General features: G+C 34.4%; 1 protein-coding gene across 9 annotated transcripts in view; it reads left to right on the top strand.

Moving 5' to 3' along the window:
• Nuak (Nuak family kinase 1) overlaps window positions 1–19,240 on the top strand; it is a 158,328-nt gene that overhangs the window by 123,828 nt on the left and 15,260 nt on the right. For all 9 annotated transcript variants that reach the window (XM_068356121.1, XM_068356116.1, XM_068356117.1 and 6 more), the window contains one exon: window positions 4,200–4,360. In XM_068356121.1, the coding sequence (XP_068212222.1) occupies window positions 4,200–4,360 (161 nt within the window). The remainder of the gene's footprint in view (window positions 1–4,199; window positions 4,361–19,240) is intronic.

Below are 19,240 nucleotides of genomic sequence, written 5' to 3'. Positions count from 1 at the left end.
ATTCGTGTGTCCGTATCTGTAGCCGCAGCTTTTATTCGTTACGTAATAATTACCTGCGGTTTTCAACTAACCAGCAGTTTTCAACCAATTAGAACCTCATAGAATCTTATGATCAAGTACCTAGATGTTTTGTGACTCCTCCCAATTTTCACCAGCAGATATGTTCACTCTACTGTAGCCATACTCCCCAAACTTACGGTAAGGAATACGTTAACTTGTGCAATGCTAAAAGGGAGACAAAGTGGGTCCCACGTCAGGTTGGGCATGACATACATGGTTAGGTTCAAACAAATTTATTTATTCTCTGACTTTAAGCACTTTTGGTTAGATTAGGTAAGGGGGTTACCACCCAGGGAGGGTTTTACTCCTTATCAGGTGAGGACTTAGTGTACTAGGTTAGGTTAGAGTACATTCCTGTATTGTTATGACATTTTATCTTCTGCGTTAGGATTTGGCATACTAGGTCTCAGACCAACACCAATTTTTTAGTGTTTAATGAAGATCTAGGTCAGCTTAAGTGCTGGGGTCAGGGGTCAGACAGAGATCTAGTTTTCTGAATAAGGGTAGGTGAGGTGCATCCACCAAAAAAATAGCTACTTTCAAATGTACAGTATAGTACGTTTGACCGAATCAGTAACTTTTTATTTGAGGGAGTACCGGTCCATATTGGCATTGGTGATTTTAGGTATATTACCAGAAGTACATATCAGACAATAACTGTGGATGCACAGGTCTTTTGCTGCAACCTTTACTAGAATTCCCATTAGAGGAACTGTTCTTGCACAGTCTTGGAGATTATAAAATAGAATTCAGAACATGTAAAGGCTATACTATATGATATGAAATCTATCTGTTAGTTTGCATAAGGGTTTTTCTACTACAAAATGTAAATTTAACTCCCTATACAACACATATTTTTGTCAAATTGGATAATTTTTAATATGTGATTTCTCAAAGTTATTTATCTAAAATAGATGAAAGAATTTTTTGTAAAACATATGGTCTAGATTCACTACTTAATCACTTTAAATAGCAAAAATTCCTCATTTGGCAATTTAGGATGATGTTTGGAAATAAAATATGACCAAAAATTTGAATTTAAAGGCTGAAAGCAAAGTTCCAAATTAAATGTACGATGAAAAGAAGCGATATTAATCGTTTTAAAATATTACAAAGTAAATTTATAATTGCAGTGACATATTGCAGTTAAGCAAATACAACTTTGATAAAATCAGTGTCAGTATTTAAATGTGATTAAAATTAAATGTGAACCTGTAGACAATTAACAAATGAGGCGCCCAGCGGAGCAAAGGTGCACACGCCATCTTTTAGAAACAGAAAAACTTGTTTAAAGTTTTAAGGGTAATAAAGTACTTATGGTCAATGCCGTATTAGACCATAATGTTTCAAACCTAAGGTCACATATGGAGTACTGATGCATAGAGGAAAGCCTGGGGAGAAATATTGAACTGCTAATTCTCTTTTGGCCAAGGTGGCGCTTACGCACTTGTTCCTCTGCGAGCCTCATTTAATGAAGGTCACCTGTGATGGGTACTTTACTTAAAGACCAAAATGGATTATATAACTTGCTTCCAAGGGTTACATTGCTGAGGTTCTGTATTAAACTTAATATAAAGTGAAAAAAAAACCCAGTTAGTCAACTACAATATAGTATTCAGAAACTGTTGTAACCCTTATCCTTTTACTTTCAGTATGTTTCTTATAATATTCTTGATTTGTCAGCATTGTTGTCTTGGTAGTGTAAAACAGAACTTTTTGTGCTTTTTTTTAAAATTCGTTTTAGTATATGTACAAGACCCCTAATTACCTGCCATAATTTATATACAGTGTTTGATGTCAGAAATGTAAAAAATTGCCTATGTAAGGTATAAAGTACAAACTAGTATTGTCACCTTAAGAGCCAGGTGAGTAATGAGATGACCGAAAAGAATGTTCATAGATGGTGTTGTTGTTCCAAAAGTGAGAGATGCCCTATCTGCAAGGTACAATATATATTTATTTTTTCACCCTCTCTACTTAGTTTCTAAACTTTGGCCTTTGCTGATGTCAGCATTTTCTGTCGTTCTTTATTATTTCCATTTCCATCACACTGCAATGTTATCAAATTATACTTTTCCATCCAAATCATGTTGGATGATTCTTAAATCTCCCTCCATAGTGTTGACATGCTGCACAATGGCATTGATTGTGTCCCCTCAGAGTGTTGTTATTCTAGGCAATGGTATTTATAGGATGTGTCCATTGTTATTGGATATCTTGATAACTCATTTAGCTTTATCAGAGCCAATTACAGTTTTGTTTTCTGGGCCTTGTTTATGCATCATGTGAGAAAAATGGCTTGGTTTCCTCTTGAGGCAGATCGTTAATAGTTTTCCTAACAGTTTATGAGAAATTATTATACAGTATTAACATATACAGTTTATGAGAAATTACTATACAGTATTAACGTATCTTAACTAGATGTTTATAATTCTAGTCGGTGATTCATTAGATTGTCTTCAAAAGCTGTCTGTTTTCTGAGTCTGTTAAAAGGAAAGTAGGCAAGGAAGGTTTGCATATGTAGCAACATCTATATATTCTTATTTTCCTGCTGCTCCAACTTCCTTCTTTCATGATATACATTTGCCTATCAGCTTTCATTTTCAACACAGACATCAGATTTCTTGTGTCTCAAGTCTTGATTGGAATCAACACCTAATTTTGGCAGCCTTTCTTCCGATTCATCTTCCTTTATATAATAATTTATTTCTTCTCTCCATTCTTGTTGTCTCCTAAAAGGGGGTAGTGTTATCAGCGGTCTTTGCATCGTTCCTTTAGCCTCAAGCTGCTCTTTCTACTTCTACTTTACCCCCATTCCTGCAAGAAGCTTTTTCCATCTTGCTGTTCAATTCTTCAACTTTTACTTCATAGTTGCCCTTTGGAGCAGAATGGCCTCACAGGCCCCAGTGGCAAGCTGTGTTGCCCAAATTTATAAATATGATCCATCCATATTTACATAAACTCGCTGTACTTGATTGCAGCAAGATAATGTATTTCATTCCCGCTTTAATACTCATTACTTTGGTAAATCTACCAACTTCTAGGGGTCACTAGTTCAAAGCTGTTTGTGTCTTTCTCACAACTGAACTTTGACAAATCCTGACTTAGGTTAGGTAGTTTTTTTATTTGTTTCCATTCAAATTAGAGTTATCTCTAAGTTAATTAGACTCCTGCAAAAGTAGCAATGATAAGCAGTAGTTGTTAGTTTATACAGGTGCACACAATCTTTTTGTTTCATCAATAAAATATATTGCCTTACAGCACAATACCTCCTCCTTCCCTTCCATCTAAGCAGGGATATATCAATTTTAAAATGGAGCTTCAAAATAAGAGAGAGAGAGAGAGAGAGAGAGAGAGAGAGATAGGGTATTCCTCACTTTGGAGCATCTCCTCACATCACCTCATGAATGAACAAATCTTATTCTTATTATGTTCTTAGTTGGTCATCCCTTTGAACCAATGTTTTATGTTTTAGATTAGTAAGCCATATTTTATATCTACAAAATATGCAACTTGTTTTGAACAATTCCTATAATCAAATTGGAGGAATGAAATGCCTTTAGCAGTGTAATGTATCATAGATGGTATGAAATGACTTCCATTCTATGTATTTATAATTGTCTACTGGTAACGTTTGCATATGTACGTACATAGATGAATGTTGTATAATGCAACCTGCAGTGACAGGCTAAACATCTTCATTCATTCATGAACAATGGGCCAGTGTAATTATACCTTTCCATAACTAATACAAATGTGTGGTTATATCTTGCCAGACACCAAGGATTTTAGAGTAGTGAAATTTTAATTTTGATGTTCACCAATTTAATTCTAGCACGTGTCTGACTTCACCCTTTGTTTAGAAGGTAGTCAGTCCTGTATATAGAACTATAACATATTTCTTTTCTAGGTTTTGTTGTCATAGCTTCTACTGTAAGGTTTCCCACTTGTAATGGATAGACCCTTATCCATTCCTCAAAATTATTTTGCCTTAATGTGAAAAAGTTTATTAAGAATTGTTTTAATTAAATCTAGGGGCCTGAAAGATCAAAGGTACATTTTGAAATTAAGCTCAGCATTTTATACCAACCAAGACTCTAGTAACAAGTAAATAATAAATATATCCTTCTTACTTACAGAAGAATATCTGAAACAATGTCCCGCAGTAGCCTAGGCAGAGATGATGAAACGTTAGGCGGACTCAGCTCGCCTCTTTGGACGCGTAGTGTATCGCGTGACACCTCTGATGCTGACACATTATTTTCAGAAGCTTCTACTCCATTTAGTACATTGCCGAGAGGTACGCAGTAATGAATTACAGTCACAGGGTCAAGATATGCTCTCTTATTGGTGATACCTTGCAGTATGTGGCTATTAACTAAAGTAGAAAAGGTCTTGCTTCTCTTCAAGTTTCACTGGATCAATTACGTCTCAAATTTTAAACAATAGTAAGGAACATTTAGTAAATAACAATATTTAGAATGAACTACAGTATGTTGAAGAGACAACAATACCTTTTTTCCCTTTTATGTTTTGGAATTTTTAGATGCAGTTGCTTGTTTTTTGTTTTTATTTTAAGCATTAAAGCACTGACAGCTGAAGAAAAACAATTTACAACTTATATATACTTTCTGACATTAGAATACAATGAATAATACATATATTCTCCATGGTAATGCAGTCAACTTCCTTTACACCTAATGTTTTTTCAGTACATGCACATATTTCATACAATCAAATGCAAATGGTCTGTTGAACTTTGATTTTGGGCAGCAAACTCTAAACAGTTTTAATGATATAATTTTAATTATAGTGATAATCATGAACAATAGATTTGATGCACATTTTATAGCAATGTTGTATCTGTTATTTTTCCCAAGCTGCTTCTGTTGCTACAGTGGCTAGATTATCTTGTCGTGGAAGGAAAAAAGCCGTTGGTGTATGTGCAAATTAGCATTTCTGCAAAGTACCAAGTCCCATATCACATATATTGGCTATTAGCAATACTACACAGAAAAGAATGCAGGCATTAAAAATATAGTTTGGCTCGCTTTATATTCATAAGATCTTTAGTTTTCTAACTTACAAACTCTAACTTTACATGTACCTTAATCTGCTGTTGTGGCCATGAATAGAAAATCGTTAAATAAGTCAATCCAAAATTGTATCAGTGTAGTGAATGAAGGTAACGGAAGTGGCTAATATATTTGGGAAACATTTATTCCTACCACATTACACATGTAACCGATAACATGTACTCTTTGATGTCGGAAGGCAGGAACTTCATTAAAATTAAAGGTTTGTGCTGTGTACAGTAGTGCGCAAGGAGGCCTTAAACTTTAGATGCATGTCTATTCAAATGCAGAGCCTCTTTATATGACTTGGCTTGGCATAGTTCGGAGGTAGGAGAATTGAGTTCTGCACTATACTCTGCCCCTCTACTGTGATATAAGAATTATAACCTCATTGAGACAGTGCATTGATATCCTTGAGCTATGGTTGAGGTTACGAAGCTTAATATACGTATAGTATACATGAACTCCAAATTATATATGTACTGTATTGATTTTTAGTGGTGTCCATTGCACATAATCAATAAGTAACACATCTGGATATTTATAATTTATCCTATACTTATGAAAAATCTGACAGAACATTCCTGAAATAGAGTCCATTCCATCTCCAATTTCAAGTTCTTTATACAGTTTAAGGATTAAATAACAAAGACCTCTCCTATGGAGTATTGAGTGAATATTACAAAATATTCAAGCACAAAATGGAAGGACAAGATAGAGGTCAGGAAATATTAAAGAAACTTAGGCTACAGTGAAAAGTAGTTGAAAGTAACATTTCGAAAAAGGACACTGTCACCCATCAATGTTGTGGTGCATTTTTAAGCAAACTAACAAAATTACCATCCATATCCAAATTATGTACAAGACTTATTCTTCTGTAGTAGCTACAAAATTTGAATGTAGTGGCACAACTACAAAATTTTAATGTACAACTTACAAAAGTCATTATGGAGGTTCTAGGTCTGACTAAAGGAAAGCTACAAGAGAATGCAAATTTGGTCATTTCTTTTTCCATATCATTTCAATGCATTATTTCACTGACGTTACATGTATTGGCACCTCCACACCATGGATGACTTCATCATTGGTCCCACCCAAAAATGATGGCTATGCAAGTGGGATTTCAGTTTTGAAAGGGGAAAAATATAAGAAAGAGGCCCATGATGATTCAAAGGTACAATTAGCCCCTATTTCTGTGATGTATGAAAAGACATATAGTCATTGAGCAACAGCATCACTGCCTGTAGCTGACCTAGTTTCATCTTTGTCATTTCTAAGCTAACAATTCTAACAAGTAATTTTGCCTGTTAGTGGTTTAACCTTTTTCCAAGTAGCCTACCATAACACCCTCAGAATATCAAAATACAAGAGACCATCCACTTGCTAAGTGTTTTGGAATGTGGATAACTGTGGGGTTTCCATTGCTTACTTTAAATCTTTGATATAGGTTCAATGTGGTGGATCTATTCTTTCTGTCTAGGCCTTATCATTGATCACTGAAATGTCTATCAGCATTTTTGCCTTTAAGAAGAATCTTTCCTCAGGTAAGAGATAATGTTGAGTGAGTTCATTCTCTAGTCTATTGTTCTCCCTGAAACCTCTTCCTGTCATCAATTCTTTGTATGTTGGAGACCTTAATTAAGATAACTGAATCTGACTTTATTTCTTGAGATCCTTTATTAATGAGGATCTAAGTTGATGTAGCTTATTAGAAGCATCCCCTGCCTAGTTATCTGCTGAACTGGGGTTTGAGCTCCGCTCAAGCACGTTAGTTTCTCATAGAGCTTACAACCTCATCATCCTTGTGAGCTAAGGATGGGGCACGTGAGGGAGCCTGTAGGTCTATCTGCTGAGTTATCAGCAGCTATTGCCTGGCCCTCCCAGGTCCTAGCTTGGTTGGAAAGAGGGTTTGGGTGCTGATCACGATATGATCAGTCTCTAGGGCACTGTCACTCCCTTTCCTCTGCCATTCATAAGTAACCTTTAAACCTTTAAGGTCAACACATTTGCCTAATTACGGCCGCCTTTGATCATTACATATCACGATGGGCATCATCACTTTTTTTTTTTTTCCCTGTAGAGACCATTATTTACCATAAAAGGAACTATAAAAATGTACACCAACATCATAAACTATTGCAGCAGGAGTAGTTGTTCCTTCTTTATAATATTAATCTATGAAAGATTGTTTAACCTATCCTTTGATAAAAAACTAAATTGTATTAAGATTGGCATTCTTTTGGATAACATAACTTGAAGGACAGCAACAAGATATCACCTATCAATCCTTAGGGTTACATAAGACCTATGTTTCATCATATGAATTATCACTACAAATCAGAAAGGAGAGTAAGCTCATAATCTGATACTTTAAAGGAATGTCTAGTAAGTGGACCAATTTTGTGCATACCCTAGCAGCCCATAATGAACTGTTCCATTTCTTGTGCCAGATAGCATCCATGCTTGTAACTGTCTCATACCAGATGCACAGAAAAGTTTTAAACTAGGATAAAGTGGACAAAATTAAGCAATCAAGTAGCTTCAAGCTGATGTCAAAACTCTAAAATGAGAACAAGGAAAAAGATCAAAGTTAAAATAAAACTGTTTTAGACTGAGGAGAGGAGGCTTTGGTCTTGATCTTACACACACTACTTTCTTCTCCAGGGACGACTTCTCTAATAAAACTAAGAATGCTATGTACTTACAACTCGACACAGGCCACATTTCAATGTGGTAGAGTTGTCTTTTTTATTTTTTCCAGTCTATGGAAGAAATAGGAAAAAAAATACTTGATTAGTAGATTGGATTTGAGAAATAAATTAATAACAGAAAACAACATATGAAATATTAATACCACTACTGTATACTAAGACTAGAAATAAGAAGACTGTTACCATACAATATTAGCAAGCCTATGGAAGTGTAACACTGAAATTGATAATACAAATATGGTGTAAGCCTGCCTTTAGAATTATTTAATAAAAACTGATGGCAACTAATATTTGGCTCACTCCACTACAACAATAAGTTTGTATTTTCCGCAAAAGAACGATTAAAATAACTGATTAATAAGAAGCTTATTCCACTGAAACCACTTCTTCTCTACCTTCAATCACAGTTTTGTTATCGTTCAAGTAGTAATTTCTATTTGTACAATCTTATCATGGCAATAATAGCAGCATATGATAGGAGTTTGTTTTACTGTAAGACAATTTGGACACGGTAAAACCTTAAAAAAATAATGCCATACTTCTTTAATGACATAGTCATTTAATGACAATAGTATCAAGATAAATTTTTCTTATATTAATTATTTCATATAAAAGCCCAATTGATACTGTAGAACCTTTCCAAAGTAATGCTTTTATGTACATAACAGATGGATAGGGGAAGAATTATTCATTTTATAAAGTTTTGGTCTTCATAAGAAGTTTCATATTAGGAAATTTGGTTATCATATAATTGTAGATGTGTGTTGTGACTGTGTGTTTATGTAGTGATAATTGTATAGTAGATACTGAAGGTCTTTTGATAGGTGTGTATTGTTTTTATAAAAGTATAGAATTTGCAGTAACAAAGTAAATTTTTGCATTTGGCAATTATATCTATAAATTCATTTTAATCTGAAGTCCAAAGTCCATATACTATTAGTTTTTTCCAATCTTATACTACCCGTTTTTTGTGTTCTATACGTATCATACCTTTTTTTGAGCAGTTTAAAGTGTGCTTTAGCAGCTGAATAACAATATTAAATACTTCATTCATAAATCCATTCTATGTGAGGCATCTATTGTGTAATCTAATCAGAGGTACTTTAATTCATAAATGTCATTTCAACTATCGAGGGCAAAAGATTTGTAAACGGATAATATGACACAAAAACTTTGAGCATTTGCAGAAGAAAATCTTACCAAAGTTTTAAAATAGTTCTTTGAAGAATTGTACCACGAGATATTTTCAAGGTTTTCATGATTTACATGTAACCTATACAGTATGCATATATGATGTATAGATCTAAATACTTACATCAATACAACCCAAATGCACACAACCATACATATAGCAGTACACAAAACATAATGAAAACATTCACATGTTGGTCAGTGCTTAAATTAGATCATATGGGAAATTAGTTAATTTCATAGTTACGAACTGCTTCAAAGTATTTAAGTTGTTTTACTCAAGATAATTTTCTTTAATTAATTAAATTCACTTGCCAGAAAATTCTCTAATGCTTTAATCAAACTTTGCAGTAATTAAAACCTTAAGAAGCAGTATGTTTTTTCCACTTTTTCTTAGAAAAGTAAATTGAAAATGGGAGGTGCATGTCATTTTATAAGGATTGACTTGTTATGTTTAATTAACACTGTACAAATGATTGTGTACAAAAAAAAAACAAATGTAAGTATTGGTGTTTTTACCTTGTACTAATATGAGTTTATTAACATTTGTTTGTCATTGAATTAACTGATTAGTGAGTGCTGTGGTGTGTTTTGTGTTGCAGTGAGAACGCTACGACACAGCCTGCATCTGCCGCCCCCCCGACTCTTCCCCGACTCATTTTTTCTCTCTGACTTCACATAGTTTACCTGTAGCATGATGGTTTTAGTCCAGCTGTTGTAGTGTCTCCCATCGCAAAACTGGCCTTTCGCTACATACCACATGTGTGATAGGATGGGCCTCATTCCTCCGTTGTTCCTAAAATATGATGTACTGTGAAATGGAGTGTATGCTCTTTCTCCGGAGATGTCGTCGTCTTCTGTTAACGTGACCAAACATGTTCTGAGAAGCAGAATAAAATTAAGTTAAAGTTCTGCTAATGCCCTCATTATTTTTAAAATTCAAACTCTACTGAATGATACAGAAACAAAGACTTTTACACGTACTGAATTCCTAGAGTTGCGCTTTTTTTAAAAATTAGGTTTGAAAGCCTTACCAGTCTCGGAATCTTTCCGCTGTTAACTTTGCCAATAATTGTGTAGTCTAGTAGAGCTATTTTATTAATTTCTATAACGTTATTATTTTGTTGCTGAAGTGTTTTGCGTCTTTTATTTTGGAACTAATATACCCGTCACAGACCCTGTGGCATATTTACTGTACATAGAGTCTGCACTGTAAGGCAGAGTTTAATGACAGTGGCAAATAGTAACGAAAGAAGTTTTAAAGTGCATTGTATGTTTATTGAAGTGTGCCCTATACAGTATATGGTTTTGTCTGTAGTTACATTATTACTGCAGTTTCAGATATTTATAAAGCATTGTTAGTACAACATGTCTTCTCACAATGAATTTATTAATAATGACATTTTAATTATTAATGCATATTGTAATGAATGTAAATAACAGCAGATGCAAATATTTTAGAAATCTCAGAAAAAACCTCCTATTTGTTTATATTCTTATTTATCTATAGACATAATGGTATCATACTGGTGCCATCTGTAAATTAATAATACTGTTGAAGGTATTCTGTGACAGAATTGTCGTTCAACTGATAGCCATAAAATTTTTTGATGAAAAGATTTTTTTTTTTCTAATGTAAATATGAAAGAGTTGGTCTTAAATATAAAGAGACGTTTGTTATAGTCATCAATTATTTTTATTATTGTCTTAAATTTTGTGAACAGCGAGTGGTGGATGGCTGTGTGTTTGCCCCCTTTTTTAGTGCAAGTTGAGCCATTGCTTCTCTCCTCACCCTCTCCTTCTCTTGGCAATGAACTCCCAGCTGCCACTCCCTGTCTATAAAGCCGGCATCTCGGCATTCTGCACCATGTTTTATAGATAACTTAATAGCATTTATGTATATTTTATTTTCATCTGAGAATTTCATTGATAATTTAATATTCTGTCTTCTATGATAATTCATAGTCAGTTGCATGGGTAGAAGTGATGCTTAAAATTACATTATGATGAAACACTGGAGTGATCTTGATTATACAATTCCACAATTTGTGCCAGAAGTGGGAGCAATCCTGTGTTGTTTCTTTTTTTGCAAATTAACAAAGTGCCAAGTCTATGCATGTGTTTGTTTCTTTACTTTAGTCCCTACTGTTCACCAGGTCAGCTAGAAAGTGTGTTACCTACCTGTAGAGTCAGTAGGTTTATAGAATACTGAAAAATTATGTAAATGTTGTTGTTGTTGCACCCAAAATTTTGGTACAGCCACATTTAAGGGCCAGAAAAAAAGTTTACGGAAGATGTGTTGGTGACTATTTTATGAATTAATTTAAAATTTTCAAAGTGTTACTATATATTTATATTAAAATTAGGTAAATATGCATCTTACAAACCAAAATTGTAGTACTGTATTAGATAAGATTTGTTTTGAAATGTTTAAGTTTATGGTTTTAAAGCTAACAAGAAAACAACTAATGGTATAAAACGAGATTTGTTCTCCCTGGGTCCAACACAAACTGGATTTTGAACTGTTATATGAAAGGCATGATAGATCTTTACAAATAGTATCTATATTCAAATTCACCCAAAAATAATGGGTTTTAAGCTACTACCAATAATTGTCTATCAACAGATTACTCAAGGCAGCAATCTACCTGTGAGCTTTTGCTTCTACTCAAAGGCCAAAAAACTTTAAGATCACTGTACGGCTAAAGAACGACTTACATATTATGTCTGGGAAAATATCAGCAATGCTTTTCAAAACCACTGAAAATCTTTAACAATTATTCCCTCTAATTGTTTATAATGTAAATTTAAAATACCATTAAAGGCCAAAGCCACACCAAATCTACCACATCAGCTTCTCTGAGCTAAAGCAGTCTGATCAGTTACATATAATGAACTGCCTTGAAGTAATTCAAATGAAATTGGGCACACCTGGTTCTTTCATATTAGTAGCGTAATTTCCATTTGCAGAAGGCTTTACCATCATTCACAATCAGCAGGTTTTCCATTATACACACCAGCCCAATCTGTAACTTTCACAAAGAACACCCTTTTCTTTTTCCTCAGGTTGGTTCTACAAAGAACTTTTTGGTTTTCAATCATACAGTTAAATAGTTAGGCAAAATACATTGCTTTGGGTAAACTTTCAAAAGAAGAAAATAGTTGACAAAAATTGTACCCAAGGTTCAAAATGATGATTTAGATTATCCTGAAAGTTCCCTAAGGAGATCTACAAAACAATTCATCCCAGCAAACAAACTAGTGTATTTCTTAAAAACAGAGTTTGGACAGTGTTTAACATCTGTAGATGACACCAAATAGGTCAAGGTTAACATTCAGCTTGGCCCTTCATTGGCATATCAAATTACCATTTTCCCCTATTATTCCTTCCACAGTATTTAGCTTATATTATAGGATGCTGTTAGTACAATTTAAATAAATTCAAATGTGGTCTTACTTTGGTCAAACGTTATCACTATCCAATAGTTAGGGTAGCTAATGTGTTATGCATTAGTAGTACTAACTGTTTTCTCCGCATCACACGGTGATGTAAGTGCATGAAGGGTTTTACCTGCATGTATCACCTTTGGTTGTTGAAAAATGCAGCTTGAAGTGAGGCACTCAGGTCAAACTTTTATAATATGTGAACAAGTAGATTCCAACCTCCCATCAATTATCTTTTTAGTGAGACTACAGTGTCACATTTCTAGACCAACAAAAAGTTTCCCCTAAGGTTTGTTCATAACCGAGAGGTAGAAATTGGAACAAAATACAAAGAAAAAAACATGAACAGTCAAGTATAAAGCAACAAAGAATGAATGAAAAGTTAAAACTAGAAAATGATCATTTAGTCTGTTAGATTTGCACGGAAAAGAAAACAAAGTACCTGATGGACTGACATTCTTACAGGTCAAAATATTGAAAATGTTCTGGTCAGCAGCTCCTATGGGTGCCTATGGTAATTTATACCGATTAGGAACAGGTCTCATACCCTCGTATGAATAGTTAAGATATGGAAGATTTAACAGTCACAAATTTAGTTGGACACCTGTCTGAACATGGTTAGGCTTCTCAAAAGAGAAACCGCTTCATATAGGCAATTCAAAATACTGTACAGGAAATTGAAGAGTGCATTTCAAACATAAGGACTAAAACAGTTCTTTCCTTGGCCTCCTAAAGCAAACCCAAATCATGACAAGGGGCTCAGCTCAGGCTCCCCCTGTTGGCCTCTGATGCTAAACCTTTGGGCAGCAGAAACTATTGACTTAACCCCAGAGTGGAATGATAGTCCCTAGCTCTTAAAAAGAGCTGAGGATTCAAAGGCAATAAGTAGTTAAATGTAGTTTCTCAGATTATTCCTTCATCAACAACTTAGAATGACTGATGCAAACAGGATTTCTTGTCCCATACAAGAGGAACATACTGCAAGCTGCAAGGAGTAGGGAACAAAAGCTTTGTGTGATTTTCAAAAGCCTCCCACCTCCATATTTAGATTTTATAAAGTAATTCTTGAAGGAACAGGTCCTGGAGAGACAAACCTCTAAAATCACTGATGGAGAAAGCTTATTTAAGGAGGAGAAATTTCAAAGCAGTCTGTAAGACTACCACAATCCTATTTTAGAAATTTTCCTCCCAGCAGATATTTCATGTCTGATAAGTCTTGTGCTCTCCCTTCAGCTACACCTAGAACATAAAGTACTTAGAACAAACATTGTTAACTTAGAGTAGCCTTGTCCATATGTCTGTAATGGAGCTGGTACATTGCTTTCCATAAATGACACACTGAACTGTATAAGGATTTTGATCTGGCTTTGTCTCTTCAACCACATGCTTAACTTACTTCAAAAAAGTTATATCTTAACAGGAACTTGAAGATACCCCTTAAAAATATGCATTTGTTCCTCATCAACTTTGCTACAGCAAGAAGAGTCAGTGTGGCTCAAGCTATTTGGAGATATTCTTGGTATGTTAGATTGAATGTGATAGGTTGGTTTTCCATAGCAAAACAATCTACAGTTTCATTTCTATAACTGAGTTTACAAGACAGAAACAAACCCTGATTAACTAATCTCTCACTAAATTTTTAAAAATTTCCAGTCAAATCTTTTCCTGGATTTACTATTGGTCACTTTCATACAGATAATTTTCCTGATTACTGAAATACAGGACTGAAGATAATCTTCGTAAGTGGGGTCTTGACCCTTCTGTTGAGTGCCCATGTGGGCATCCCATCCAGACAATGGACCACATACTTCATGGATGTGAACAGGGGCCAATCTGTATAGATTTAGACCTCTACATATGTAATCAGGCCGCTATGCAGTGGATACAATGTTGACACGATAAGATATGATAATGATGATCTCAAGAAATGTTACTGTACCTAGGATTCATCACCAAGTATAAGACCTGGTAACATCTTATTCCTCAAAGCAAAACAGGAGTCAATGAATTTTGAAGACAAGGGATAATGTTAATGGACATTCCTTAAAAGATGATCTTCCCTATTCAGGGATATCCAATGTTATGTTAAACTCCATAAAAGGAAAAGTCTATCATAACAAAAAATGACTAGGGTATTTATTGAATAAACTTTTGGGAGGGACTTTCAAGAGGTATTCAAGTCTGGCTTTTATATATGAATACTGTAGAATTCCTATGACATACTTCACCTTATATAACACAAACTCGTAAACTGAAGAAATAATACACTAAGAGAAGGTATCACTAACTACTTCAGTCATAACTGTAAAAGGACGTATCTGCCATCCCAAAAGCATGGTCAGACTCTAGCCGCTACAATGGTTGTAGTGAAAGGGGGGACAACTAGGTGAAGGGAAACACCCAAATATTTACAGTCTTTAAGTTACTAGATTATTCATGCAGAACCAAATGATTCCATTTTGATTCATTTATGTCTTCGGAGTTTATGCAGTACACATATGATTATTCTGGGTCATTAGTTCTTTAAATCTTCAAAGAAACTAGTTTCCTTATTAAGCAATAGTCTTGTGCCCTTCTTTTACCTCTCTATTTAATTTCTTTCTAAGACAAAATCAAAATAACACAGTGGCTCCTAAAAGCTATAACATGCGTGGTAAGATTCATACATTACTGAAATATAAAATTAGTGAGAACAATTTCTAATGACCCTCTTATAAGGAACGGGAAATAATGATACAGAGGAACAAAGCTAACGTCTTGAAAGGCTGCCAGTTTAAAGATTTAAAGGTCGCTCATGAATGGCAGAAGCAAGGGACAGTGACATTGCCCTATCAAGCAGGACAATGCCCTAGAGACTGAACCATATATACATTTGATCAGCGCCCAAGCTCCCTCTCCATCTAAGCTAGGACCAAGGAGGGCCAGGCAATGGTTGCTGATGACTCTAGCAGATAGACCTATAGGCTCCCCCAAACCCCCCATCCTTAGCTCAAAAGGATGGTGAGGTTGCAGCGACCAAAGAAACTATCAAGTTTGAGTAGGACTCGAACCCCAGTCTGGCGTTCACCAGTCAGGGACGTTACCACATCAGCCATCACAACTATATTGAATGAACTATATTAAACTACGCGAGCTACATAAATTATTTTCTAATACTTTCACAACTTTTCTTATGCATATCAGCGACAAAAACAGCGACTGAAGGCTAAAACCAGATGATGGTTTATCCAACCAAAATAAGCACCTTTGGGTTAGGAACTGTATGGTCCCTTGGGACTTTCTTGTTAGGCTAGAACAGGGAATCCAATACAACAGGTAAATCTTCCAATGGAAAAGTTAGTGAATAGGGTAAAGTTAATTATACCTTTAAAAATTATCACTTGCACACACCAGTTTGCCAAAAATGATCTTAAGAGGTTGGCTCAAGCTGATATGATAAACATTTATATGCCAATGATCAATTAAAAGAGGAGAAAATTAAAGAATAACATTATTAGTATGAAGCTGTGGCTTTGCAAGTCATAAGATTCAGTTAAGAGCAGAAGTTGATGTATTATTCAACTGTTTTCAACTGATCCACCGAGTACTTATACTCTTCCGGAAGTCTCTTGATATGACCTTTTTTATTAGGAGATTGACTAATCAAGAGTTAAAACAAACCCTATTCAATTAGGAAACTGACTGTAGCCAAATTTATAAGTATTACATTTCATAATTTAGAAATTAACCCCAAAATTATTAAATATAATAAAAGAAACTTACCACTAGCCTTTTTCCTCCTGTTGCATGACAGCATGACCACCATATCTTGTAGCATTTGTCAAAGTTCTTATTAATTACATTCGAAGATTCTGACGCTTATATGCATCTATCTGCTGCATTTAACCTGAAGAATAAGAGATTCTATCTTCAGTCATTTGCATGCATATTGCATATAAATCAATGGTCTCCCTATCCTTACAAACAATTATAAATTAATAAAAAGGTTATGACACTACAAAAATATAAAACCTCCAAATCTCCATTGTAACACTCTTACTGTTATCATTTGTGAAATAGTAGAATTGCAATACTGTACCCATTTCACTGTTGCATATGAATGTTCTATTTTGTGACAGAGAACTCTGGAAGTTAGAGGATTTTTGTCTTTTTCTGTATAACTGTGTGCATAATTTAATAATTATATTAATGATATAAAAGAGGAATATTTTATCAGCGCAACTGAAAATAATATTACCTGATCCCATAAACAATTTCCATTACAAAAAACAATTTCATTTAAATTTTTCAAGTATATACTCTACTTCATAATAAACATTCATTCTCACTTGTTGGAAATTCTGTAACACATCTTAGCTACAATATGATCGCCTCTTCCTATCTGTTGGAGGTATTACTAATTAGTGAGTTACTCAAATAAACAAATCATGAAGTGAATGAATTACAGTTTCTTGCTGTGTCAAAAAAGAACCAAATCCATAATTAAACTTTAAAGGTTTCCATTCCATTTTGATCTGAAAAGATATTCATCAGAACGCCAACTGGACAAGCCACACCTCAACTCTGGTGCCCAACCACAGTAGTAGGTCCCCCCCCCCCCAGTAAATATCTTCAACTTGTAGGACGAGGCAGGACTCCATCTGCTATCCTAGCAAATGCAAGACTAGCACGTTAGCACTGCACTAGGGATTATGGTACAAGTGTGGTTTCTGGGGTCTTTGTTACGGCCCTTCCCCTTTGATGAAGGAGTTATCTAATTGGAAGACAGCCTGTGAATAGTGGTTTTTACACGCCCCTGATGTATACATGACACTCACGAGGTGCTCGCACGAGGGTAGTAACCTCTGCATTCCACGCTTTTATTTTTCTCTGGTATATTTGGAAGATTTATATCAGAAAAGGTAGAAAGAAGGACTTTTCACCGGCCGTCACAGGTCGACCCAGAAAATATAGTGCAGGAAATTTTGGAAGGAAAGACCATAAAAAAGGTTTGCTAAGAAATAAACTTAAGTTGAAAAGGCAACAGCAATATAGGAGTGTTACTGTATACAATGGGATCGTGCATGCCTGGAAAAAGGAATGATTCTATAAAAGGCATTGATTAATGGGAAACCTGAATTACATCTTATCAAATTGATAGGAAACCTGAATTACATCTTATCAAATTGATGGGAAACCTGTATTATATCTTATCAAATTGATGGAAACCTGAATTACATCTTATCAAATTGATGGGAAACCTGTATTATATCTTATCAAATTGATGGGAAACCTGTATTATATCTTATCAAATTGACGGAAACCTGAATTACATCTTATCAAGTTGGTGGGAAACTGAATTATATCTTATAAAATTGAAGAGAAACCTGATTTACAACTTATCAAATTGATGGGAAACCTGAACTACATCTTATTAAATTGGTTAAAGTTAAATTAACCTAATATACATCTTCCAACCTAATGACCTGGAATTTAAATCATAAAAAAAGATAAGAGACACTCGCTATTGGAGGCACTGTGACAGAATAATCAACATATTTGACATCACCTGAAGACAAAAGCAGGAATAAAGAGTGAAAGTAATAAAAGATAAAAGAACTTGTATGCTACAGTACATTATGTTTTAGCAAAGTATAAGAGTTCAAGTTATAGCCCATCCCTCTGACATTATAACACCAGAAAATGGAAAATGCAACACTCCTAAAGGAGATTTTGTAATGCCTTATTCAACAGTTATACAGTACAGTACTACTGTATTGTATTGTGAGCTACCATTATAAAGATGTATTAGACTGTACATCAGTATACAGCAAACTGCTGTACGGGAAATTGTTTGTTTTTTTATACTATAAAATGAAGAAAACTGCAATAATGATATTTTGTAAAGAAAAAAAAAATATTTAAACACTCCATCTGGGAGCATAACCATTTCATTTAAAAATTCAAACACAATACTGTACCTCATAAAAGTACTTTGCAAAAACATTGAAGGACACATACGCAAGTGTCATAAATGACAACACAGAAAATCAAAAGTAAACTCTCTCTCTCTCTCTCTCTCTCTCTCTCTCTCTCTCTCTCTCTCTCTCTCTCTCTCTCTCTCTCTCTCTCTCTCTCTCTCTCTCTCTCTCTCTATATATATATATATATAAATATATATATATATATATATATATATATATATATATATATATATATATATATAAATATTTTCATTTGCAAGCTACATATGCTTTTCCACTATATGGTAAATTACCTACTACCCTACTTTACTTTATAGATCTTTCATAGAGGATATTTATACAATTTGCTCTTCTAACGAAGGCAAAATTGAGGCCTGAACGCAACCAATGGCAGCATCAAATTGCCCCTTTATAAAAAAAAAAAAAAAAACTCAGAAAATAACGGTAAATAATAACTGAGTTATAAAAGATATTCTTTGGAAGGCAAATGACCTGAGAACCTAAGCAAATGTGTGCGGGGGAAAAAGAGCCATCTGAAGATATCAAATTTGGAGAATCATGTTATACAGCAACTGGAAGATAATGTTTGTTCAAAATAATACTTAACTGCCTTCAAGAAAACATGAAAAATATGATTAGTAATTAGGCTCTTTGCATCTATAGGTGTAGGAGATGATGATGATGATGATGAATTAGGTGTAATGTGCCCAACTTGTTTTTATTGTGGTAAAAGCATATTTCCCTGCATTTCATAATCACAAACTGCACTAAGCATGTACCTAATATTATCTAGATG

This window comes from Palaemon carinicauda, chromosome 32, assembly GCF_036898095.1.
Source record: "Palaemon carinicauda isolate YSFRI2023 chromosome 32, ASM3689809v2, whole genome shotgun sequence".
Classification (NCBI taxonomy): Eukaryota; Metazoa; Arthropoda; class Malacostraca; order Decapoda; family Palaemonidae; genus Palaemon; species Palaemon carinicauda.
Note: the sequence above shows the minus strand (reverse complement) of the source record. Positions and strands in the feature narration are given on the sequence as shown.